Source organism: Pyxicephalus adspersus, chromosome 10, assembly GCF_032062135.1.
Source record: "Pyxicephalus adspersus chromosome 10, UCB_Pads_2.0, whole genome shotgun sequence".
Classification (NCBI taxonomy): Eukaryota; Metazoa; Chordata; class Amphibia; order Anura; family Pyxicephalidae; genus Pyxicephalus; species Pyxicephalus adspersus.
The window spans coordinates 32,952,251-32,977,272 of record NC_092867.1 but is presented as its reverse complement, the minus strand read 5'-3'; the positions used below and the strand labels follow the sequence as shown (position 1 = coordinate 32,977,272).

The following is a 25,022-nucleotide window of genomic DNA, read 5'->3' as shown; positions in this document are numbered from 1 at the left end:
GCCATTGATTATCCCCTTCTGATCACTTACCAGTAATTCTGTGCAGGGACCTCCGTTAGGGCAGGGATCAGCAGCTTACTTCCTTGTTCAGAATCGCGGGGGCACGTGTGCAGGCTTTTTACTTTCAGTTTGGCTCTGAAGGAGGAGGAGGCTCTCTGGAGGACACACACGCTACAGCCAGCATCAAGAACACACACACGCAGGATCAGATGTCTTATTAACGGGTAAGTGTTTTATTTTAATTTTTTTTTCAAAAATCGGGGGTGGCTTACTTAATGGGGATGTTTTAAAATCGGGGAAACACGGTAGCACACCCTTTGGAAGAAATAACTGATGTTAGTCCCTTTCTGTAACAATCAATGAGTCTTTTACATCTCTCTACTGTAATTGTGGACCACTCTTCCTTTGCCAGCTCCTCCAGGTCTCTCAGATTTGCAGGGTTCTTTCTCCCAGTTGCTGTTTTTAGATCTCTCCACAGGTGCTTTATGGGTTTTAGATCTAGACCCATTGTTGGCCACTTCAGAACCAGCGCTTTATCCTAAACCATTTCTGGGTGCTTTTTGAAGTATGCCTTGGGTCATTGTCCTGCTGTAGGACCCATGACCTCCGGATGAGACCCAGCTTTTTAACATTGTGCCCCAGAATTCATGGTAGTTTTCCGTTTTTTTATTACCATGCAAATAGTCAAGGCTGCCAACACCTAAAGCAGCAAAACAACCCCAAAACATGAGTGAACTTCCTCCATGTTTGACTGTAGGGACTATGTTCTTCTCTTTGAAATCTTCTTTTTGTTTTCTGTAAACTGTCGAATGATGTGTGTTACCAAACAGCTGTATTTTTGTCTCATCTGTCTGGAGGACAGTGGAAGCCTTCTGGGAGACAGATGACACAAAAATACAGCTTTTCTGTAACACACATCATTCGACTATGGGTATACCCATAAGCTTTTGAATTAAAAGAATGTGCGAGTTTTAGAAATGACCGAAACACAAAACTTACCTCCCCTCAGTGATTTGCTTTTGCATATTGAAATTCGTTTTTTAACTAAAATGGTTATTGCCAAGTATTTTTTCTTTGTGTATTTCAGGAGCTGTTTAAGAATTGAGAGCTGGGGATATGCTGTGTAGGTTATTCATATAAAACATATTTGTGAATTCTGCATTACATTTCCAGTGTGTGTTTGTAATGGTGTGCTTTAAATGCCCACACATGGAGGGTAATCCTCAAAGTACCTTCATGGATCTCACACTAAACACACTGCAAAAGTTACAAAACTGAGTGTTTGGCATTACATTCATTTTCCACAATGACCAGTAAATTCTTATGCATAGTGGGGGATATGGCTCTACCCAGCCGACTGCAACCAACTTAGATGGTTTTGTCACATTTGAAATCCCAAACCAATTTTGTAGATATTGCCGTCTAAAACCTCCTAATTTGTTGCGTAACGTTTAAGTAAATTCTTATATATATGTGTTCACCCAGGGATACCCCTAGGGGTTTTGGAATCCTAAATGTGTATGTAAAACTCACTTGAAGCAGGTCACGTGCAAATGAGAAGAAGGTCGCCTATATACACCGGCCGTTAGGTAGATTTATTGAGGTTGTACAGGTTGGCATCTCCCCAGGCATAGCCATACCCTCAGATTTCCCTAACATGAAGGTGTGTGCATGTGTGTCCCTTTATTTCTGCTTTCTTCTTTACAAACATGCGCATGTAGTGGCTATTATGTCCTGTCATTCTTGTGATTTCATGCTCAAATTCTTTAAAGAGGAACTTCATTTTATGGAAAAGCAGAGTTAGGTTTTATTAAGGCATATATATATATATATACTCCTAGCACTGCTTTTATTATGGTAACAATCACCACAAGCACCTGTGGCATCATGGAAACCAAACCTGACAAAACATTACAGTGGTGTGCTCATACAAATAAGTTTGTTAATCTTTCATAGTTGCTTATTGGAAAGGCAGTGGCCAATAAACAGCTAGCAAGTTGTTTATATATTTTATAAGTTCTTCTTTCCATTGATTTATATTATTTCTATTTTATAGCCAGATGAGCCCCTGGGAAGATCATTTGTGAATTTAGACCACCCAAATTCACTACGCTCCAGAAGAGGCTCTGATGGAATAGGTAATGTAAACGAACAACTAATAGCTAGGTTTACAACTTTCACTACATTTAGGCCGAATTCACACGACTATGTTGTGATAACGTGCAGTAATACACATGTGGGTCACCTGTGGGTTTGTTTGCTGCAGAGCTGTTTATCTTGGATGGCACCCTGGTACGCCTTCATGAGGCATAGTAATTCCCTACTGTGCACTGTCATGTTGTATTGGCATCCCATTAAAAGTGCATTGCATGGACAGAGCCTAGGGGCCCTTATTGTTGTTTATATCAATGGTATTTAAAGGAGAAATCATGGTAACTGTTTTAGGACCACTCTTTTATCCTGGTATATTTTGTACTATATAACATTGTGCATGCGATATATACATATACAGTGGGGACCTATTCAGAAAGAAGCAACCAGATGTATCCATCGTTACACCACTTTTTAGAACCCCATTTACAAAAGAGTGATCACATTTTATACAGTGATGATCAGTGTCTTGATCACTTTATCATATTTACCTTGATTCACCTGAAGTGACTGATCAACACTTTTTGTAACTGTGATTGCCAGTGACTTTTTTGCCTATAAGCAGCCAACAGGTTTTCATTGCATTCGATTTAAAGAGTGACCACTTTTTAAAAGTGTCAATTTCTGTAAAAGGTAAGTACATGCTGCAAGGTAGGTAAGATCACTGCCCAGTTAAATCATATATTCACACAAAACTGTGTTCAATGTTAAGCAGAACAATTCTGCAACAATCTTATTTCTAAGATTTTTGTTGTGTTAAATGTAGATTGTACATTGTCTCATTAGAACGATGACAAGGTTCTGTTCATTCTTTACTATTACAGATTCCATCAGCATTGGTGTGATGGGCATTGGTTTAGGTATTGGAAGTTCATCAGCCAGTTCAATGCAATGGAGCCATTTAGTCTATGAGAGGAAAGATGACAAAGAAGACCTACCTTCAGGTACATGTTAGTTTTGGTATTTTTTTTTTAATCAAATATTATGTTTAATAAATGGCAGCTTTTATAAGCCAACTGATTTACAGAAATACCCACTAAAAATCAATCACATAAAATGATTTGCCTCTGTGGGATATGTAGCTGGCATTTTAACTATTCTTCACATATTCTAAGTGTAATAAAATAAGTGTGTTTTTATTTTTAAATTATAATTTTCTATAATGTATTTTTTAATTTTATGTCTTTTTTTATTTTGTTTATTTTAGGTAACCTATTCCATCTAACCCTCAAGTCTCAAGGTCGTGGAGGAGCTCTTGCAAGAAGCAGACAAGAATTATAAATAGAGAAAAAAAGGTTACATGGAGATCATCCATAGTGGGATAACGTTATAATTTAGCAGATGCCAAATTGTAGGAAATGTGTACTGCCCAGCTTATAAACGGTAGAACTGTCATTTGTGGATTAAGGATTGGCTTAAATTAAATGTTTAATAGCTTCATCAGTCAAAATCTGCCAACTGCTGATTAAAGCAATACTTCTACACTCAGAAAAATCTGGATGTTAGAAACTAGACATGCAAAGCTTAAAAACCTTTTTTTTCCTATATAGACTATAACTATGGGTTGTAGTAATTGTAATTAGGTGTAAACCTAGGAACACTGCTCCAGCCTCAATGATTGTGAATATTCACACCATTCATATACTGTATTTTGAAGCAATTTATTAGAAAAACGTTTTTTAACCAGTCTGGGGGCACGGCCTCTACTGAAGCACTATAGTATAAACGATATGTAGATAGGGTGGCAATGCTGTAGAGTGTTGCCACCAAAAATACAAGTCTATTGACTGGATCTCAAGGTATTTTCTCTTTACTGTACTTGCATAAATTACACAGCAACACAAAAACACATTTTTCAGACAGCCTATCACACAGAAATAAAGTTTTGGATTTACTGACACTTTAAAAAGAATATAATTATTCTCCTTTTATTATATGGTCAGATCAGAGCTGGTTCTAGAAATCAAATTCCTAATCTTTATGCTGTTTTTGAAGCTCAAAAAGTGTGGCCAAGCTAGAGTTTGGGTAGAAATGTTTTAAGGTAAGGTAAATATGTATTTTGCCTATACAAGCAAGCAAAGTAAAAACACTAGATCGATGTATGTAGAGCAGTGCCTCAAAACTATTATAGGTTTTTTTTTAATAAACATGAACATACAACAGCTCTTGCTTAAATATCACTCGATCGAGTGACAAGGAATTAAGAAAGCCTGTAATGGGACGGTCCTGGCCGGTTCTGAACAATGACCTGACTATAATATTTTGTGATGCTGACCCAGAAGCATGAAAATAGAAAAACAAAACTTACAGGAACCATACTATATACTTAAGTAGGTCACTGACCTTAAACCATTAAAACTAGAAATTATGCATGACTGCCAGGCAAATAGAAATGACAAAAGAAGGTAGCCACCATGTATCTGCCAAGTTTTCCATAGGGGAATATTATGGAGCTGAACACCTATAGATCAGAGGGAAACTGTAGCAATGAAAAGGTAAAAAATGCACTTAGCTGGTTAAAATGTTCAACTACAAAGCCATGATCTGATCACACTAACTGTACCTGCAAGTAATCGGTAAACATTTCTGTAAAATATACCCAGTATAGGGTCTAATATTATAATGCACAATTGTGCACTGCAAACATTTGAGTCCTTGCGCTCATACACATGAACTTAACGCCAAAGCGTGAGGTTAATTCTTTATAATTTTGCATGGGTGGAAGACTAGTACCTCAGATAGCCGGAGGGACTACAAAATTGCTTTAGCTTTTGTTACTCTGCTCTATGGCTGGAAGTAATAGAGGTTTTGCTGGCTATAACATTTAAGGCATTATATTGGCATCTTCACCCAGATTATCAGTGGTTGGATAGCAAGTTTGCTACACTCTCTTCCCAGCAGTAACATTAAGGTATGCCAAAGAAGGGAAATAGTCATGACATGGTTCTTTAGAATATGTACCTACAGCTTTTTGCTAACACCATTTTTTGTTACCTCAACTGTGTAAATATGTATTTTTTGTACAATAAGTTTAAATAAAAAGCTTTGCAATTTTGTTAATCTGTAACTCTGTGTTAAATTGACAAAGGCTAAACATGTTGAGTAAATGCTGCTTATTAGGACCACATAGTGTATATTTGTAAATTACAACAGCAGAAACATGTAATACTTTTAAATATTTTATTGAAAAAAACACATAGAAAACATTCCAGGTCTGCACAGTTCAGCTAATTTGTGCCAGGCGGTGAGGTTACTACTTCCTTACATTCCTGAACTGCCCATAGGGAATGGATAGATGGTATGGAACTCACTGCTGCCTGCTGTAAAACATGCACATGTTGGTTCTTTAAGAACCGGTGCTGGCAGGGTGCCAGGAGAATCTGTTTCCATTGCCAGTCCGAAGGTAGCCTTACACATCACTATCAAGCCTTAGTTTAGGTAAGAACAAACATTTACATTTTTTAACATTATAACTTTTGTAGATTGAAAATGCTTATATAAAAAAGTTAGTTTACATAAAGACCTTTAAAAGCTTGTGGAGGGTTTGCAGTTTAAGAAAATTAAAGGTATTTCTCATAGCATTTAATACCATCAACCATAGTTTCTCATTTCCTCACACAAAAATAACTACAAAAATGCGTAACAGTACACCTAATCCCAAGAAGTCAGAGAAAACTTTAGTACTGCATCTGACTCAAAAATGCAACCAAAGGCGCATACACAAACAAACATGTACACAACACAAATGTGAAGAGTTATGTAATCAATGTAGCTGGTAACTCTACTGTAGGCCCTGAACATATTCCTCAACACGTTCTGTGGCCTTCTACCTTCATACTAGTATTTATAGGGATTGCTGGCAGATAGGGAAAGATGAGCAAGACAAAGGACAGCAGTCTGCCTGTGCCTGGTGGTAAAGCATTTGCATTGTCCATTTCCAATGTAATGTACATCAAAGATCACTTTTTCCCTTTTTTTGTCCCCGCAGGTTTCTTCCCACCTTTTTTGGAATTGTTGCAGTATTTAGCTTCCAGTTGTGCCATAAAACTATCAAGTCCCTGTTCTCGAGATTTCTGCTTTTTCTAGGAAAAAAAGGAAAACATTACAGCAAAACATAACAGACTTTAGGGTTTTAGAATTTAGGTGACCTATTTAGGACTCCTTACTTGAATTAAAGCTTTTAGGTCATCTTCCTTGTCACCTAGCCCCAATTCCTTCTTCATTTTTTCTGCTTCTTGAGCTTCTTCATGAGCCTGAATTAATAATTAAATGTTCAGTACATAAACATATGGCATTGCTGCAATATTGGCACAACCCACATTTTCAGTCCAGCATACATAAAGAAGTATTTTATTACTTAGATTAGGTTACTAGCAATAATGTTTCTGCTCCATCCCCCCCACAGAAAATACAACTTATAAATGAGAAGTTTTATTACATCAGGGTAACAGAACAATTTTAAAAATAAAAAAAAAAAAACAAGAAATTACAAATGCTTTAAACCACACATGCATGCAACTACTGATCAGCATCCACCTAACGTATTTTTTTTTTATATTTATTACAGTATCAAACAGAGGCATGCTGCCAAATTCAGGATGGCATTCAGGCTGAAAATATTATGTTTTTAGATTTACCTGCAGTGTGTATATAACCACTAATATTGACTGTTAAAAATGATCACTAAAGCAGAACAGAGTGAGAACTATGAACAAATTTTACACTACACTATTTCTCATGTACAGGGCTGGTGCCCAAAAACATTCATAGTCTGATCTCAGACACTATCTGATTAAGTTTCACTGCCGTAAATTTAAATATACATGTTTTGCGAATGATTGAAGCATCAGGTTTTCCGTCTGTAACCAATAAGGGAGAATTCTCTTCACCATCTGTCCAGAAAACCCGAAGTAAGAAGAAACATTTTCTTACACAGTTGTCAAGTGTTTTGCTTACCCTCTTCTTGCGTTGTTCCCGTTTCTTTTTAGTTTCTTTAACAAAAGCATCGTAAGATGGAACTTCTTTCTTCTTAATGGCTTTCTCAATAATTTCTCTAATTCTTGGCTCATTTTCAGTGTCCGCAAATATTACAGAGTCCACAATGTTATCCATGTCTCCTTCAAAGTCCAAATAGGCTTGTATAATATCTGCCCTCTCCTCCTCTGATCCTATGTATTTTTCTTCATATGCTTTGATATCTTCCACAGTTATCTAATTGGGGGGAGAGAAAAAGTTATGGAAATGATGATCCTGACATACAGAAGTGAAAAGTGAATGAATGACAAAACATATGTACCACTATAAAAATACTGCCGATATAGACCATACTGAAAGCATAGTGATTCTCATTGGTTGTCATCACTACTGCACTTTGCTCAATGCCCTCTAATTGATTAAGCCAGCATTGTATTTACTACCTAATGCTCTTACACTTCTAGGTGTCTTAGTGTGCAATTATTTGATGTAATTTTTTTTAGTTCAATAACTGCAAATTAGGGACTGCTGCATTCCACATGATCTAATGCTGGGATGAGGACCATGACCCATACCTGTAGGCTTTAATGGCAATCAGGTACATTTGGGCTATTCTACCAATCCTATGTATCCCAAATGTATAAAGCACACTTTATGGTTTATGTTTTTTTAAAATGTTTTTATTTTTAGCTACTGAAAATTCTTATAACCGTATTATATAGTTATAGTCATATGTGTGTGCCTGTACTAATCATCTGTATATCAGGGCGTATGAGTGCATCTAGTTTGTTTTCTGTCGGTCAGATCTGACCTATAGCCTTTCATGGAAAGACAGAAGTAAAGAACACTCTGTATGTAGCTCTAAAAACCAGGATAGAAAGCTCACCCTAATATTGAGCAAATATTTATACACGTATCTGAGAAAACCTAATCGCTTATAAGTCCACAAAACTGCTGCAAATCGTGTATCAGAGACGTTTATAAATATGTAAGTAATATTACCTTTTTAAACAACAAGCGCCAATAATCTGCCCAGTCACGGTCTTGAGAAATTGCGTCAGACTCCTCGTCAACAATTCCTTCCTCATCGTAGACTGCTCGTTGTTCTTTGTCACTGAGAACTGAGTAAACTTTTCCAAGTATCTGTAAATTAAAACAATTCCATTACATTTTAGTAAAAAAAAAAAAAAAACACTTCCCTTTATCCCGCAGTGCAGTCCGATTGCTCTGGGGGTGTCCAGCATCAGCTCCCGCGTTGTCCCGACATTCGTCCGGGCGCTGCCATCTTCTGCTCTTTTTCCTGGTTCTTCATCCTATGTCACCTGACCCAGGCGCAAGATTAGGAGACATAGGATGAAGAAAAAAATTTTTTGCCAATCTCACTGCGCCTGAACGTGATGTCATTATGGCATAACCCTGCCCACTCTCCCATTGCAGATCTGAGCCTGCGATGGGAGAGTGGGCTGGTTGTGCGCAGTGACAACCCACCCAGTCTCCCATTGCAGGCTCAGATCAAGGGACGTGTTCTGCGGCTTTGGCCGGTGCGCCCCCCAGTGGGGTCCTTCTCCTGACCCTGCTTGGGGAGGCAGCAAAGCCCCGAGTAACATCCCCATGGGGCTGTAGTTTGCCCATGTCTGGCCTAGGCAGTTGAGAATTAGGGGGAGTTGCTGCACCCTTTATAGTTAAAAAAAAAGCATACTGCACTTAAAAAAAAAAAACAGATTTTTTACTTTACATAAAAGGCTTGTCTACCATATTATGTAAAGTGAAATTTCTGAGTTTAGGTACGCTTTAATCACAAGGCAAAAAAAAACAAAACTTTATGGAGCCTAAACATTCATTACCTTCTGGAGCAAGCTGTGCTTTGATATGCAAAAAGAAACAACTGCAGAGTTTGTCTTGGTCATTAAAGAGTTACAAGAGCTTGCAGAAATGTCCTTAAGGCTACGTACACATGTGCAATAATTATCTTTGAAAAAGAACGATTAACGACCGATATACCGCTTGATAATCGTTAACAAAAAAAGTGCACAATGACTGACCATCGATGACGATGAACGAGGAATGTCACTGGAAATGAACGACCTGAACCTGTGCTGTGTATTATGTTGGTGCTATATAAATCCTGTTTATTATTAATAATAATAATAATGTATATGGGGGGGTGTTGCCTAGACAACCTTTAGGACAGCTGTGGGTCAGACCTGTGCAGTATATGACATGTGTATGGCCTCTGTTCTGTATCCATAGTACTGAGCAGTGTCTACGTCATAGTGCCAGCATGGTACATGTATGCGGCCTGCCCTGTGACGTATATAGAATATTACACCCCTCTCCCCCGGGTATATTAGCTGCTTGCACAGCAGGATGAAGGCTCTGCGGCCACACTCGCCTGGAACTTAAGCGTGGCCCTCTCCTTCTCCTCCTCAGACACCCGGTCCGGGTGAACCTTCAGAGAGGTCTTGTGATATCCGCGGCGAATCTCCGCCTCTCCGGCCGTCTTCCGCACCCCGAGCACGGTGTACAGATCCGAGCTCCCAAAGTATCGCTCGCAGTCCTCCAGCAGCGCAGGCATGATTATCTGTACACAGCAACCAAGCTACACACAGACAGATGACAGCTTTTGGCGGGTCTTTCTGAGCAGGGACGCTATTGGCTGGGAATTTGGATGCGTTACGTCATTTCCGTCCTAAATTGACAGCTTTATGTATAACGGGGAACATTGACAATCACTTGGAGTGGGAGGTAAACGCTTTAGGAGTTTGAGGCTCAGTATACCGGAGGAGAATACACAGGTTGTTACTCATGTTTATATTCACACATACATGGGTCAGTTTATAAAAAGAGACTTCAAAAAGTGACCCTGGTGTTAGGGAAGGTTGGTGAGATAGTCCTGGTAGCACCCCTAGGATCCCATTTATAAAGAATTTGGAATCAGATAACAGATTACTATTTCTGGTCTCATTTATTTCTGATAGCCAGATTTGTAAAAGGCAAATAGTAATTGCCATAGTGTAGTTAAAGCAGGAGTAAACCCAAAACTAAGCCAAAACAATAAAATCACACCTTCAGTCCCGCAGATCAGTCTCTCCGTCGGGAGGTTTCCTCTATCGGGTCCCGCGTTGTCCTGGTATCTGTCTTCGGCTCCTTTCTTCATCTTGGTTCTTCCTACGTCACCCGATCTCGCACGGCGCAAGATCAGGTAACAAAGATTGGGAAAAAACTTGCGGATCTCACTGTGCATGCTTGAGATCAGCAATTTTTTTTCTATTGATGAAAGGGCTCCTTCTGCGCATGCTTGAGATGCTCGGGCATGCACAGAAGGAGCAGCCTGGAGCCTGCTGGAATGCATAATGTAGGTATCACGGGAGGCTCTGCGCTCCATTCATTCTTGATTGACTAGGTCAGGGGGGTCAAGCTCAAATATACAGTGGACCAAAATTAAAATCTTAGACAAAGTCACAGGCCAAACTTAAAAACTGAAATAGCACCGCTACTACAATTCCATGCATCTATAAAACAGTCCAATGCGGGGCACGTGTAGGCAGGGAGGTCGCTGGTCTATAGACGCAAGTGATGCCGCTACTACAATTCCTGGCATTACTTGAGTCTATAAAACAGTCTAATGCGGGGCCACGCATAGGCAGAGAGCCCACTGGTCTATAGACAAGAGTGATGCCGCTAATTGTAGTAGCGGTGCTATTTCAATGCAGTGGCGGGCCAGCTGCAATTCATATTAAGGGTTCCTTTAGGGGCCAAAAAAAGGATGTTGGGGGCCAGAGTTTGACACCCCTGGCCTAGGTGATCGAGAATTGAGGGTGCGGTTGTCTACCCTTCTATGTAAAGTAAAAATAATACGTTTAGGTATGCTTTAACCTAAAATGCCCGATCTTGGGCACGCACATAAGAAGCAGCCTAAAGCCTTCATGGAAACGTGATGTATGTACCCCAAGAGGCTGCAGGTTTAACCTTTAGTCTTTTCTACTGGTTCTTTGGGACCCAGAAAAGCAAACATGCTTCCCAAACACATTTCTCTCTAGCTTCTTCAGAAGGAAGAAATACATCTAAAAGATCTATGATGGCCATCAGGATAGTCAGGGGACATCATACAAGGGGGAATCCATTGAGGAATTAAATCAGCCAAAGATTCTAGGACATATCTAAAAGCGAGGCTCTGCCCTTCATAGGTGCCAGAACAGTATTGCAGGGTGTCAGGGATTTTCCATGTTATATATCTCCATTTGATGGAGATCATAAGCCTGTATAGCCAGGGAGCACTCCTATCCCTACCTATGAGGCCATCCTACCTCATATGGCCAATCTTTGAGAAGTTAATTTCTCTATAGAGATGCAATTTAAACTAAAGGCCAAGGATTTACAATCTCGCGTACAATTCTGTGGTTACCCCAACTAAATTCTTAAGAAAGCATACCACAAAACAAAACTGAAAAATAGGAAGAAGTCAGAGTTGTTCAAACACAAAAACCATTACTTCTTACAAAGTCATTAGTAAGTATGTGAAAATATTTTTTATCATTGGTATTTTGCTTATCAGTGATGTTTTAAAAGGAAAAAATGTATGTGATCCCCCCAAAATACGGAACTTTTCTTGCTCTCTTTGTGTTTGCAAAAGTATTAACAAGATTGTCAACTGGAAGCACCTGAATGTAATTCTTTGGAATAGGGACCGTTCACTTTTGGCCATATACCATGTCAAATGTTCATGATAGTTTTTAGAAATTGTTTTAAAATGTTGCTGCATATTCACATTGTTTAATAAATTGTAACCTGGCCTGGAATACAGATTTGTTTATTACATGTTTAATATTTTTTAAGTATTTCCATTTGGATAAACAAGTTTGTTTAATACAGTTGAACATTATACCTACAGTAATAAAGAGCAATCATAAAGTATCAATGTTTATAAATAAACAATGCTGTAGCACACAGTAATGTATAGAAGCACACAAATCTAAAATTGTTTTCTTCCTAACATTTAGTTACAGGTGTGTGTTGAATTTACTTTACAGTTTTACGTTGATACACAACAGATTGATTGATAGGCAACTTAGGGAAGCAAGTCTCATTCATTGCTTTTATTAACTATTCTATTCTGTTTGATAGGATAATAATGTTATTCGGTTTATACTATGCTTTTTTTAGACTCAGTTATGTGACATTTTTAGGCAATATATAGATATCTATATATATATATATTTATATATATATACTAATATTAATATAACAACTAATTTTTCACTTAGATCATTGGAATGCTATGGGCATGTATTCAGTTGCTGGCAATGACCATCATATTCATTTACTTTTTTCATTCTTTATTTATTAAGAAGACAAAATCAGTATACGTCAGATCAAATAAATAAAACATTGCAGAGTACAAAAATTGTATTACAATGAATTACCGTGAACAATCACTAGTACCAACTTTCCTCCTCTTCATTTTATTTTAATTATACAATACTAACAGCATAAATATAAGGATATTTTTAATTTCGCTAAAATGTGTCAGCATAATAACAGGGAGAATATTTAGCTTTTTTTTACCTGTAATAAAACAAATTATTTCCACCTTTACAAAAAAGTGTGTGGATTTTTGTTTTGCACAGTTGTCTTTTCTGTATCTTCGATTGGATATTTTTTATGACACAGACCATTCACATAACTCCCCTCAACAAACAAGGCTTGTTGGAGTTGTCCTTTCTCTTCACTATATAATCGCATGTTGTCTTGTTAAGTATAGCTTCACATTCTGGGTCAGCAAGGACAGGTTTATTAACCCTGCAAGGAAAGATTAGGTTATTTAATTTATATAAGCAAACTTTCACAATGTGTAAAAGATGACCTAAGACCTAAGTAGTGACTAGGTAGCATTAAGTTTCAAAAACAAAACAAAATGTTAAATACAGAATTTTTTTTTTGTTTTATTTCTACATATTGTACTTTGTTACAAAAGTCTTGCAACCTAATTGTCAGGTAGGGCCAGACTGTTTCCTCTAATATTAAATATTAAAGTTTTATACAGGTAGTCCCCAGGTTACATTCAGGATAAAGACTGTAGGTTTGTTCTTAAGTTGAATTTGTATGTAAGTTGGAACAGGTACATTATTTTAATAAATGCAATTAGGACAGATGTTTGTCTCAACATAATATTAGACAGCATGGTGTCAGTTACTGTATAAAATACTCATTGTGAGTTAATCACAAACAAAACAAAAAAACAAAACAAAAATCCTAATGAAGCCTAGACATTCATTGACTTCTGGAGCAAGCTGTGCTTTTATATGCCAAAAGAAAAAACCGCAGAGTTTGTCTTGGTCATTAAAGAGTTACAAGAGGGTGCAGAAAGAGCTCAGTCCCCTAGCATCACACACAACCTCAGCTGTGTTTAGCAAAAGATTCCTTCTGCAACTCATGCAAACCGCACCCTCCCCCCTTCAAGCCTCCATTCTGCACACAGCAAGCAGGGAAGCTTTGTTCATATCTAGGATGCGTATGTCGAATGTCCTCAACCCGGTGACTACCTGTATATGGCCAGAGACAAATGTTATAGATTCTATAGGAAAGACTAATTTATCATGTGGAACCAGGGTAACTAGTTTCTAAAGCCAGCACAGGACATCTAGCATGGCAAAAAAGGACTTTATCACACACTGGAAGACATTCAGGAAAGTTAGGCTTACAGGTAATTCATCTTGGGTGTTTAAGTAAACTCTAACTAAATTAGTTTTGAAGTTACTTTAACATGTTCAAGCATATATTGGATTTTTGTGATGCTGGATAGCATGTGTACAGTGATCAGTGGTACAGTGGTGCCTCCTACTTGCCCCCCCCCCCCCCGCCCCCTTTCCTCTCTATAGAGCTAAACACCACAGTGTGCACAGTGCTACAGTGAGACAGTGTGTTCATGCTACTGTCTCTGGATATGATCATGAAAGGTCATGTGATTGCTGAATATTGCACTGCATAGCCTTGTAATAACTTACTTTGTACAGCAGTTTATTGAACCATCTGGTAAGCATTTGCATTGCATACAATCCTCTGTGGACCATGCTGAATTCAATTCCCTCATGATATCTTCATCCATGCAGCCTGGAACATATCAGTAGAAGAACAGGCATTTAGGGAATCAGTATAGCTGAAATACTTCCTACCAAAAGCTCAAAAATTGACCACCATTTTCCAGTGTGACATGTTTGAAAGTTACAAAGACATTGATATGGTCATCCGATCACGTGTATGGAGGCTTGGTTTTGCCTAAGATAGACAGAGTTTACCAATTTGGTGGGGGATCTTCAGGAATTTTAGAAATTGGCTTTAGGTTTCACAACCTTTAAAAAGGCGCAATAACTGCAATGATCAGCATTATATCTTCACTGATTCATTTCTATCATCCTTATATATCCAAAATAATGTGTGGTGTTCATATGCTCTCTATATGGTCTACCATAGAAGATCTAAAATGAAGTAAAGAAGGAAGAACAGGAAAGGCTTAGTATATTGTGAAAGTGTTTTACATTTATTAAGCTGAGAAAGTTTGTAGACAAACTAATAGATCTAACAAACAAATAAAAAATAATAGAAAGGGATTCTTTATTTGTTAAACTAAAAAAAATTCAACATTAACTGGAGACCCATCACCATTACTTTGTTACCATTGACCAGCTTGTTTATTTTCTTGTTGCCCATTGACTAATAGCCAGTTAGTATATAATACGTGCCAGACAATTCCTGGGCAAATTATATTATTGTAATTAGATAAATATTATCACATTGTGTATGTCACTTGAATGAAGACATCCTTACCAGTGGGTTTTTCACCACTTCTTAATCGTCTTGGTTGATATTCATTACATATTGCATTACATGACATTATTAAGAAGCCAGAAACCAGTATGAGGGCCACCACATTAACCTGTAGAAACACACAATACTTTTAAATACTTTATATTGCATATTTTCTTTAATCAAAAGACATATCCTTACATGGAGCCTGATTTAATAAAGCTCTCCAAGGCTTGATGGGATACACTTTCATCAGTGAAGCTGGGCGATCCAGCAAACCTGGAAGCTAGCGAATGTTTTGAATCCTGGGCCAGATCCATTCTAGGTTTGCTGGATCACCCAGCTTCACTGATGAAAGTGTATCCTCTCTAGCCTTGAAGTGCTTGAATAAATCAGACACACTTTGTAAATGTTTACTACAATTATAGCCTTTTAAACTTTTGTGGAACACATACATCTCTCTCTCCCTTCTGCTTGTTCTCCCCCTCCCTCTCTCTTCTTTCGATCTTTTGTCCTTGTGTAACAGCTTTCATGGTGTGTTTTGATTGTGTCATGCTTTTATTACTGGGGAAGGGGCCGCACAAACTAGCTGGCCTAGGGGAGCAAAAAACATAAATATGGCCCATGCATTTTATATTATGGTGAAAGCAATGGGATATCCTCTGTCAAATAAATGTTAAAAATAACCTGAGAGCTTGCTGCTTGGTTCCTAGGAACTGTAAGTAAATCATATTGTGACACAGCCCATTAACTTTACCTAGAATGTTGCAATAGTATAATTGCTAATTATAGTCTACATTACAGAGAACATTGGATGTATTTTACAACATATTAAAGCCTTTGACAAAAACAAAAGCCATGACAAAGAACCTTGAATAAGTTGTTGCTTTAGTACCTAACGTAGAAAGATATGGAAGGAATGTACTACCCAACATACAACTATAATGGAACTTTATCTATAAGCTGCATAGCAGAAATAATTGAAAGGGAGTGGCACAGAATGTTTAATTTCCGGTCATTAAATGTTTGCAATTAAATACCAGTACTTCCTAAATATGTTAGGCCTGAATAGCCTGCAGTCTGTGCTTCAGCATAACTAGCAAGTACATATTGAGATTTATTGGCAGATTACCAAATCGAAAGGGGTAGGGTGGATGGAACCACTAATAGTGCACCTGTACTCTTCTCTTTGTACCTAGTTCATTTGATCTTTATTGTGAGATATAAAAAGTCAAATTTCAGAATTGTAATTTTAGGGTTGGAAATAAATTATTTTCGACTCTTTTTTTAGAACTTTGCGGAAGCTGATGTATTCACCTTCAATGTGTTGGCTGCTACCATTGACCAAATAAGTGAAGTTTCATAGACTAGGGGGTGGTAAAAATACTGTCAGTTCTCTTTTTTGTCTGTGTGTCAGATTGGAAAGATTTCCTATAAGTTTTGTCTTGTAGACACAACAGAAAGTAAAAAAAAAATTTCTGTGAATGCCCCCAGTGGGGTCAATGTTAGTAATAAAAGTGGAGATTGTTTTCTGCAATCCACACACTTAACATAGGGTAGCTTTGGCTTTAAATAGCAAAAAGTAAGTAAAATTTAAAAGTGAATAGCCCTTAAAAAATAATTTTATAATACAGAATTTTCTCTAAATATATATAACTTAGCTTGCAAAACAAACAGTTCTCTTACCATTGGAGAGGATCGTGAATTATAGTTAGGCTGCATCGCTTCTGAAGAGTAGAGTAGTACACAAACAGACAACAGGTCCTTGTGAGGATGAGGGATTAATATGAAGTGTAGTAATATTTATAAAGCTTTATGAACAAAGGAAAGGTGTGGCTATGAGACACCATAATGACACTCATACTTCCCCAGGGAAGGTGATACTTTGTGAATTACTAATGAAAAAGCTATTTATATCAGGCTGTAGTATTTTATTGGAAAAGCCTTCTAAAAAGAACACATGAACAGCCAAGGTACGTGTGATAGCATGATGCCAGATGCAATGTGCAGACTCAGATTATAAGTAGTCATGTAAAAATCTACAGTATCATCATCCACCTTTTTTTTTTGTCTAAGTCAGTCATTACAGTATAACCATAGGCAAAATCAAAATGTCCCCCTATAACATGGAGTTTTATTTACTTGCTGATCCTACCAGTTGATTGGCTACACAACTGTAGCAGGTCAGCAAAAAGACGGTTACATTTAAAGGAAGACCCTATCACTGCTAAATGGTCATAAATGTCAATCGGGTACAGTGGACTGTATGTAAAGGCAAGGTTATCAGGTTTGTATGAACTATTTACTTACACCACTATATACTGTGAGTGGACTTAGAGAGCCTGGATAAGTTGGTAAGTAAGTGTGCAGCTCTACATTTGAGATCCAAGCCTTAAGTGTCCTGGAACAAATAGGTGGACCAAACACTTCATCCCTCCGCCAGACCATAGGTTTAGGTTGGCTAGGAAGCATCTGGCTAATGATAATAAAAAGAAGTGTGCTTTTCAGAAAGTTGGAGCCTGAAAGAAAGGAGTGCTGGGTGAAGCCTAAGAACTTGGATAACCAAGGCATTCTCCCAAAGTCAGCTGGGCCAACAACTCTGAACAAGTGTGTCAGAGAGAGTCAGGAGGCTAAAATTTGTTGTTTTTCAGGACTGTGATGTCTCTGGTCCTCTGCGAGGGGAATCACATGGATATAATTATTGGTTCATGTGATTGAAGGTAATAAAAGTAGGCAGAAAAAGTAGGCAGAGAGTCCTAAAATTTGAAACGGCATCTGTATCACCTTATACAAAGAGTGAGTTTAGAGGTAATCCTTCACAATTTATAAAAAATAACCTTACAGGACTACATTTACAAAGCAAAATGAAGCCATTTACACAACATCAAAATTAGGTGTACATACACCTAATTAGGTTTATGACATTGCGTTTATGAGGATTATAAGCCTACATTGCTTATAATATTTGCGACCACTTCGCTGGCGCGAGACTACCCCTATGCAAGCCTTCATCGGGCGAAACGCTTCAGGTCTCCCGGCTGCACGCACACTTCATTGTTCTAACTAATGCTGCCCTGCTACATGTCATTTTTGTCTACGTTACAGTAGTTTAACCAATGTATAGCAATAATTTTACTGGATGAACATTGGATCTTCCTTGCAAAGATCTTTATGTTGCACTTTCTTCAGTGGATTATTATGTGAATGTATTCTATAAAGAATTATCATTGAATACAATATCTTTTTTTGCCAAAAAAAACCCTTTGTCTTTGTCTTGTCTGTTCATATAGAGTTTGTAGGAGCTATATAGGGATGGTTTGTTCCTTTTTGTGTCTATGCCATTGTTACCGTAATGAAGAAGTCCTCCTGAGGCTCTGAAATGTTTCATCTGTATTTATTAATGTTGAATAAAAAAACAGCTCATTCCAGAGCATTTGGTAAAATATTATCCTGGCAGGGTCTGGAGTTTGAGAAACAATGCTTTGGTACACTAAAAGCCAGGAAAAGGAATTAATTAGCAGATCTGCAAATTGGGCATTTCACATTTTATGGTAATTTTATGTGGCCAGTTTATGTAATTTTAAGTTATTGATCCATTGATTCCTTGGAAATAAAACATTGCAGTGGTATAGTACAATAGAGCCCGGTGAATACACTGGGGTTCAATAACTAAAGTTCAGACTAGAGTTTAGGCTGGTCACTTACTAATATGAATTATTCCTCTGCAAGGAGTCCCTTGCAAGAAAATGTAAAAACATAGGATAATTTTTACTTCCATGATCAGATACCAGAAGTAATAAGTTCTTCCCCTTATTCACTAACCTATATCCAAATATCCACGGAAAGCTCACCCAGGGTCCACCAATGATGGCATATCTTTTCTAGCCTTGGAGCGCTTTAATAAATCAGGTTCAACGTGTTTAGCCTTCATTTGCGGAAAAGAGCCGGGAAAAAGAAAGGTTCATACAGTTCTTGTATTTAGCAAGAAACTTAGCTAGGACAGCATCATTTATTTTTAGAAGTCCATCTACAAGCACACTAGGAGTTATAAAGTTCTGCTATAAAACACAACACTATCTGATAGGGCAGCAGATCTGGAAGACCTAATTTCTTTCTGAAGTTTAGTAGCAAAAGCAGTTCTTGTCCATTTCTCAGCCTGTGGCTGGACAATTAAAGGAGACACAGCAGACTGATAAGCTGATCTTTTTCAGCATTGTTCTTATTACCATATGAGCAACACAAGTTACTCTTGTGCTTCTTTCTCCTATTTTTTTTAGCTCTTTCACACAGTTGGCTGCAACAATTTGATGCCATGGTATTTTCAGGTTTTTTTTTTGTAGAATTTACATTTAGAATAATACCCCTTCTGATGTATTAATGAATTCAGTGTTGCAATAATATATGTCTCACATATCTGTCTGGAGTTCAGCTTTAATCCATTAATAATTCTATAACTGTGTTGATGTGGTACAGTTGCTCTTTGTTTTCTTGTGGAACAGGTATCCACAGCCACAATAATTAGCAATGTACCTACATATAATTAAATACAATTACCTAAAGAAAGCATAAACACTTATTTCATTAAATACAAAAACACATTCAATGCAAATTAGGAAAGGTTATAAAATCTATTGTGAAAAGAACATATCATAGGCACATGTGAGTCATATCAGCAAATTTAGTGCCCAATTATTATTCCAGGGTGTGGTATTTGTTGCCACTTTACTTTGATGGAGGGTGCTATTACCTTATGGGCTAGCCCTAATGTCTTGGAGAGTGCCTCGGCCCAACAACCAGGTGCTCTCCCTTAGTGGGAGTGTCTCTTCGGGAGAGCTCCCAGCTGAGTATCTGTTGGGACCTGCTTTGGCGGTCCCATAGAGAAAGGGCCTCTCTCTGGCTTCCGCCGGGGGGGGGGCAAGTAAGTCCATCCCAGCTTCGGCTGGGTGGGCTCAGTACTCAGCCCTCGTATGGAGCTTGGCTTCGGAGGGTCTGGGGAAAAGGGTGGCCCTTCCTCTTTAGAGGAGGGATCACAAATAGTACCCCAGTGCACGTTTTTGTGTGGTGTTTTTGCACTAACACTTTTTTACCGAGCACGGGGTGTGTTTTTAGCACGGATGGCACGGATGGCAAGATTCAATTAAAAAAAAAATTATTATTCCAGGGCAATGTATGTATCAGTGTTAGAAATATATTTTAAGGTCTTTTAAAGTTATCATTAATTATTAAGCAAAAAGGACTATAATATGATATATGATAGAACATTTTGGCTGAACAACAGTTTTTACAGAACAACTGATTTTATAAAGATCAAACTTTGTTAATTTAGTAATTGGTTGTTTTGCACCTTTCTTAGTAGGTCCTGCATGCATGGTTGTGTTCAGTGATATCATTTTCCCTAGTGATGCCATTGGGGGTGGGTTTGGGGCTGAGATGAAGTGTCAGTTTAAGAAGAAAAGACCTCAATGACATCGCAGTCTGTGGCATGTGAACAGATCATGATTTCAGATGCCCTTGTGTTAAAAATCGGTAAAACTAACTTAAACTAAACTAAGAGGGCTAGTTTGATTGTACGCGTAGACATATTGAAGCAGGTAACTTTTTTTTATGAAATAACCCTTGCTACACACAGTTGCATGGTTGGTTCAGTGGCTAGCATGCTTGACTTTGCAATCTTAGGGTCGTGGGTTTGATTCTCACACAGGACACTATCTACAAGTACCATGGGAAAAATGTAAAATATGTACAAGGGATACACGGGCACAAGAGCTTAAATGGTTAAATATTTCCTCGGGTAAGTCTCAAAGTTGTGACACACATGAAGGAAATAGAGGCATTATGGAATAGAAACAAACATTTTCTTATGGTAGCATTGATTTTGAGCATTGAAGGCAAAACTTTAAAATATTGAATGGGTATGGCTAACCAACATAAAAGTTGATAGTTGAAAGCAAAGTTACTTGGGTCAGTTTAATTTTAGATTTTTTTTATTTTATGTTTTTAAATAATTATTTTTAAATATAGAGAATATTATAGTGGGACACCAGGAGAAAAAAATTTAATAACCCTCCAAAATGCATTTTGAAACCGTTTAAAAAGTAGATGAATAACAGGAGATTTTATTTTAAATAATTTTCTATCTCCTGAAATTATCCCCCTTTTCCTCATTTTTATTTTACACAGATATGTAAAAAGCACTATACTTTGTGTATGTCAGTTCTATTAGTTAATCAGTATGGTAAAAAGTTATCCAACACTTTGACTAATAGATAGATTTAGAAGAACAAGGAGAAGTTATCAGGGAAAAGGTATGGAGGAGAGTACAAAAAGTACAAGTGAAGCATTGACAGCCTCATCTGTATTGGATTCCAATGCCATACTAATGCCGATAGACATTGAAAAGGTGTCTGACAATGTGCAATGAATAATCCCAAAATTGATTTTACAATCTTTTAAAATGAAAAGGCCCTTTTTAGGATGATAATTCAGTTCATATATATTATGATTCTTTAAAAAAGTACTAATTACAGGGAACTTCTCAGAAGTGGTAAAGATTAGAAAGGGTACCGATCAAATCAAGGGAACCCCCTCCTAGCTTTTTAATTTTGCTTTTACTTAAGGAGTTACTAATTTACATTTGAACAGACTGAATACATATCAGTAGGTATTAATTGTTTGCACATAGCAAAATATCCAGCAATAATTAAGTGAAACTGGTGCAATAAAAAAATGGAAGTACATAATTCTGTTTTTGATTAGTAGAATTAGAAGAATTAACATTTTTATTAAGTTTTGTTACCAAAATCGAGCTTTTTCCTATTATACTACTTCTAATCAAAAATAATTATGACATTTCTTTAAGCCTTAACCTACTTTAATTGGAATAATGAAAAACAAGAAAAGCAATAAAGAAATGATTAAACTTTTTAGTTTAATAAAGGGAACTTATCCTTGCTGCATATAAAGTCTCCTAATCCATCTGCAAAACTCTGATACATTTGCGAATGGAACACTATGATAAGTGAGAGAAACTGGAATCAAAATTCAGTTTTATCCTTAGCTTGCATTTACCCTCTTCTACTGTACTAGAATAAAAACTAACCCCCTCTCTCTCTCTCTCTCTCTCTCTCTCAATGTGTGTATATATATATATATGCACATATTTATATTTTTAATTAAAAAACTATGCCTATGTATTGCTAATGTAAGAAAAAATCAGAACTTATTACCAGTATTCATTATTGTTCAGTTCAGCAGTAACGACCTCCCTCCGCTGTCATCAGAGGAGTAGATGTAGTGACAGTGACATATTCTGATCCACTGGAAAGCCTTATATAAAAAGAATATATGTTTTTTTCTTAACTTCTAACTATGAGCCTGATCTATTAAAGCTCTCCAAGGCTGGAGAAGATACACTTTCATCAGTGAGCCTGGGTGATCCAGCAAACCTGGAATGGATTTCTTAAAAGTCATTTGCTATTTGTTAGCATATATTTTAAATTCTGGACCAGATCGATTCCAGGTTTGCTGGAATACCCAGGTTCACTAATAAAATCTGTATCTTCTCCAGTCTTGGATAGCTTTGGTGTAATTTGTAACTGGCCTGAGAGATCCAAACTGTTCATGACTCAAGGAATACCTACAAACCCCTGGACGAACCCTGGTTAGGAATTACTGCCTTAGAAGAACCCAGGTTGAGAATGGCTGCTCCATAATATATATTTGACTTTATAGAAGATGCCAAACTTCCTACATCTGGAACTACACCTTTCTGGTTTGGGCTTCTGTGTGAAAAGGATGATGTAGTTTCCTGCCTGTGTCTTCATGTTCGCTGTCATGAAATTTAAGGCGCACATTTCTCATCCATGTTTCTCTCTTCTCATCAAATCCCTGTGATTTCTCACATTTTGAGAATAAGACATAGGAACTGCTGGTAACTTCACTTGGCTTTATTGTCAGATGGGCAAAGCGGTGACTGCTACCAAAACACTCTATCCACCGCCATTGTTATTGTAGCTTTTGCTCCTTACACATTAATATATATACAATATTTACAACAATATTATTTTTCCTAAGTTGTATGTGTACCTAAAGATCACATTGTTTGAGTACATTTATTTGTAGCATGTTGTCATAACAACACAATGAATTGTTCTTTATACTGTTTGGTACAACTAATTGCTTTGGGATTGTCGGCCACACCTCATCATTCTGCTTATTATACATGTTTTAGACTGTAATGTCATTATGTATGGTGGTGTTACACATCAAAGTGATAAAAAATGGAACTATAATTATTGGAACACATGCCTGTACCACATGCATTCAATAACAACTTCAGTTTAAAACTGTTAACATATTTTAGCCAATATTAAGATGAAGTTCTTCTCCATAAATCAGAGTATTAACCTCCCTAGCGGTTCATTTCTCTCCGGTTTTATATGTCTAAAAGCGGTACATTGTTTTTCATGAAAATTTATTTTACAGTATAATATATTAGTATAATAAGAGTATAATAGTAATATAAGAGTATAAAAAAGTTTGAAACACAAACTCATGAAAAACAATAAATTGAATAAATTAAATAATCTTTATATTTTAAAAAAAAATACACATTGTACTCATACTATTATATATACTGTTCTTGAAAATGTTCTTGAAAACAATGTACTGCTTTTACACATATAATCCCAATGTATTGCATTCAATACAGTTGTTTTGTATTGAATGCAATACAAATGGATTTTGAATTTCCCGCCCCTCCCGGCCGGCAACGTACACACGCACCAACGTCACCGGAACTCCCTGGTGATTCATCATGTGCAGAAGCTGGCTAGGGGAAGAAGAAAGAAGACGGAGATCGCGGCTATGGATGGCGCAGGACACCGGCGGATCAGGTAAGCGCTCTGTTTACTAACCTTCCCATAGGTTTACCTACCCCGAGTGTGACTCTGGGTTTTCGATTTTAGCAACTTTTTTCTACACTCGGGGTTACCTTTAGGGAGGTTAAAAGATTGAAGAACAAATAAACTTTAAAGTAGCAAGTATGGAATAGAGTATATATACAGAATTGTGATAATGATTTGTAAATAATGATTTGTCTATAATTGGCATGAATACTAAATAGCCCAATAAATATTACAATCAGAAATTAGTAATAAACAATATAATGCTAGGAGGCAAAGATTTTAGCAGAAGAGACTTTGCATGTCTTTTCTATATAATAAAGTTAGGAATAAGGCAGGACAGTTCTATTTTAAAGGATGGTTCCAATGTTCCTCAGAAAGACTCAATCTCCTCAATTTGATCTATATATATTACATGAGTTTTGGCAAAATTTGTTGCAGATTCCTATTTTTCTGGTGCTGAAGAAATGGCTGTTGATTTCGCCTTGTTCACCTGATTCATTCCTAAATGCAAGAGTCTGTGACACTTGCCAGCAAATCATTAATATATAAATAAAGAAAGTTGTATCCTCTGCATTACAATAAAATATATCAAGCCTTAGGAAGCATTGTACCAAAAATTAGTCCTATTGGAGAGATTCCCAAAATGAGACCTTTCGAGTCAGCTAGCCAATCACAAAAGCAAAGAATGATATTTCTTCATGGTCCAGTTTGCCATATGAGAAAGAAGCAACACACCTTTAGAAAATTAAAACAACTGCAGATTGAAATATAAGTGGTCATGTTTTGGAAAAAATGTTTACATTACAAAATGTTTTATGCAACTAATGTCTTTTTGTACGAAAAAAAGACTAATGTCTTGTTATTTTTTAGAAAAAATAAAAATAAGCCTGTGCTCAAAAATATATAACTGTCAAAAGCAGCATCATTTAAAGTAGTTATCTTTCTTTTATTTATAGAACTGCTATTGTGGAGCAAAAAATAAAAAATAAAATACTGTGTAATATTGGTATTGAAATTAAGTTACATTATTTTCCAGTGTACAGTAGGACTATATATGAGCAGGGAAAGTTTTGCAGTCTTTGTATGCCTGCTATTAATATTTTGACTTAGCAAGTAAAGTAAGGCAAGTAAAGTAAGTAAGGATTGATGTGCATATATCGCCAACATATTGTGTTGGGGTAAGATTAG

General features: G+C 37.0%; 3 protein-coding genes across 11 annotated transcripts in view; 1 reads left to right on the top strand and 2 right to left on the bottom strand.

Annotated features, from left to right (window-relative positions):
• FAM149B1 (family with sequence similarity 149 member B1) overlaps positions 1-5,206 on the top strand; it is a 19,397-nt gene extending 14,191 nt beyond the window's left edge. For 2 of the 9 annotated variants that reach the window (XR_011922458.1, XR_011922457.1), the window contains 2 exons: positions 2,057-3,095; positions 3,359-3,387. Coding sequence is in view for 4 of the 9 variants with exons in the window: in XM_072424253.1 (XP_072280354.1) it covers positions 2,057-2,138; positions 2,976-3,095; positions 3,359-3,432 (276 nt within the window). In the remaining 5 variants the exon portion in view is untranslated. Of the gene's footprint in view, positions 1-1,087; positions 1,124-2,056; positions 3,096-3,358 lie in introns of those variants that run through there. The other 7 variants (XR_011922459.1, XR_011922461.1, XM_072424253.1 and 4 more) reach the window with 7 other exon arrangements.
• A 111-nt stretch (positions 5,207-5,317) lies between these two features.
• Positions 5,318-9,783, bottom strand: DNAJC9 (DnaJ heat shock protein family (Hsp40) member C9). The gene is made up of 5 exons (XM_072424125.1): positions 9,518-9,783; positions 8,128-8,268; positions 7,108-7,362; positions 6,318-6,404; positions 5,318-6,233 (listed from the first exon to the last, which is right to left on the bottom strand). Exons 1-5 carry the CDS (start codon positions 9,698-9,700, stop codon positions 6,111-6,113), a joined length of 789 nt encoding a protein of 262 aa, XP_072280226.1. The 5' UTR covers positions 9,701-9,783; the 3' UTR covers positions 5,318-6,110.
• A 2,021-nt stretch (positions 9,784-11,804) lies between these two features.
• Positions 11,805-16,694, bottom strand: LOC140339423 (beta-microseminoprotein-like). The gene is made up of 4 exons (XM_072424126.1): positions 16,615-16,694; positions 14,950-15,058; positions 14,130-14,235; positions 11,805-12,924 (listed from the first exon to the last, which is right to left on the bottom strand). Exons 1-4 carry the CDS (start codon positions 16,648-16,650, stop codon positions 12,801-12,803), a joined length of 375 nt encoding a protein of 124 aa, XP_072280227.1. The 5' UTR covers positions 16,651-16,694; the 3' UTR covers positions 11,805-12,800.
• Between the last annotated feature and the right edge of the window lie 8,328 nt (positions 16,695-25,022).

Bases quoted from the DNA above. Each gene is read 5' to 3' on its own strand.
- LOC140339423 (XM_072424126.1), bottom strand. From the start codon at position 16,650: ATGCAGCCTAACTATAATTCACGATCCTCTCCAATG. The intron at 15,059-16,614 runs GTAAGAGAACTG...GTGTTTCTACAG, and splicing joins ATTCACGATCCTCTCCAATG to GTTAATGTGGTGGCCCTCAT. The intron at 14,236-14,949 runs GTAAGGATGTCT...GATATGTTCCAG, and splicing joins AAGTGGTGAAAAACCCACTG to GCTGCATGGATGAAGATATC.
- DNAJC9 (XM_072424125.1), bottom strand. From the start codon at position 9,700: ATGCCTGCGCTGCTGGAGGACTGCGAGCGATACTTTGGGAGCTCGGAT. The intron at 8,269-9,517 runs GCGAGTGTGGCC...TTTAATTTACAG, and splicing joins GGGCCACGCTTAAGTTCCAG to ATACTTGGAAAAGTTTACTC. The intron at 6,234-6,317 runs GTAAGGAGTCCT...TTTTTTTCCTAG, and splicing joins ACCTAAAAGCTTTAATTCAA to AAAAAGCAGAAATCTCGAGA.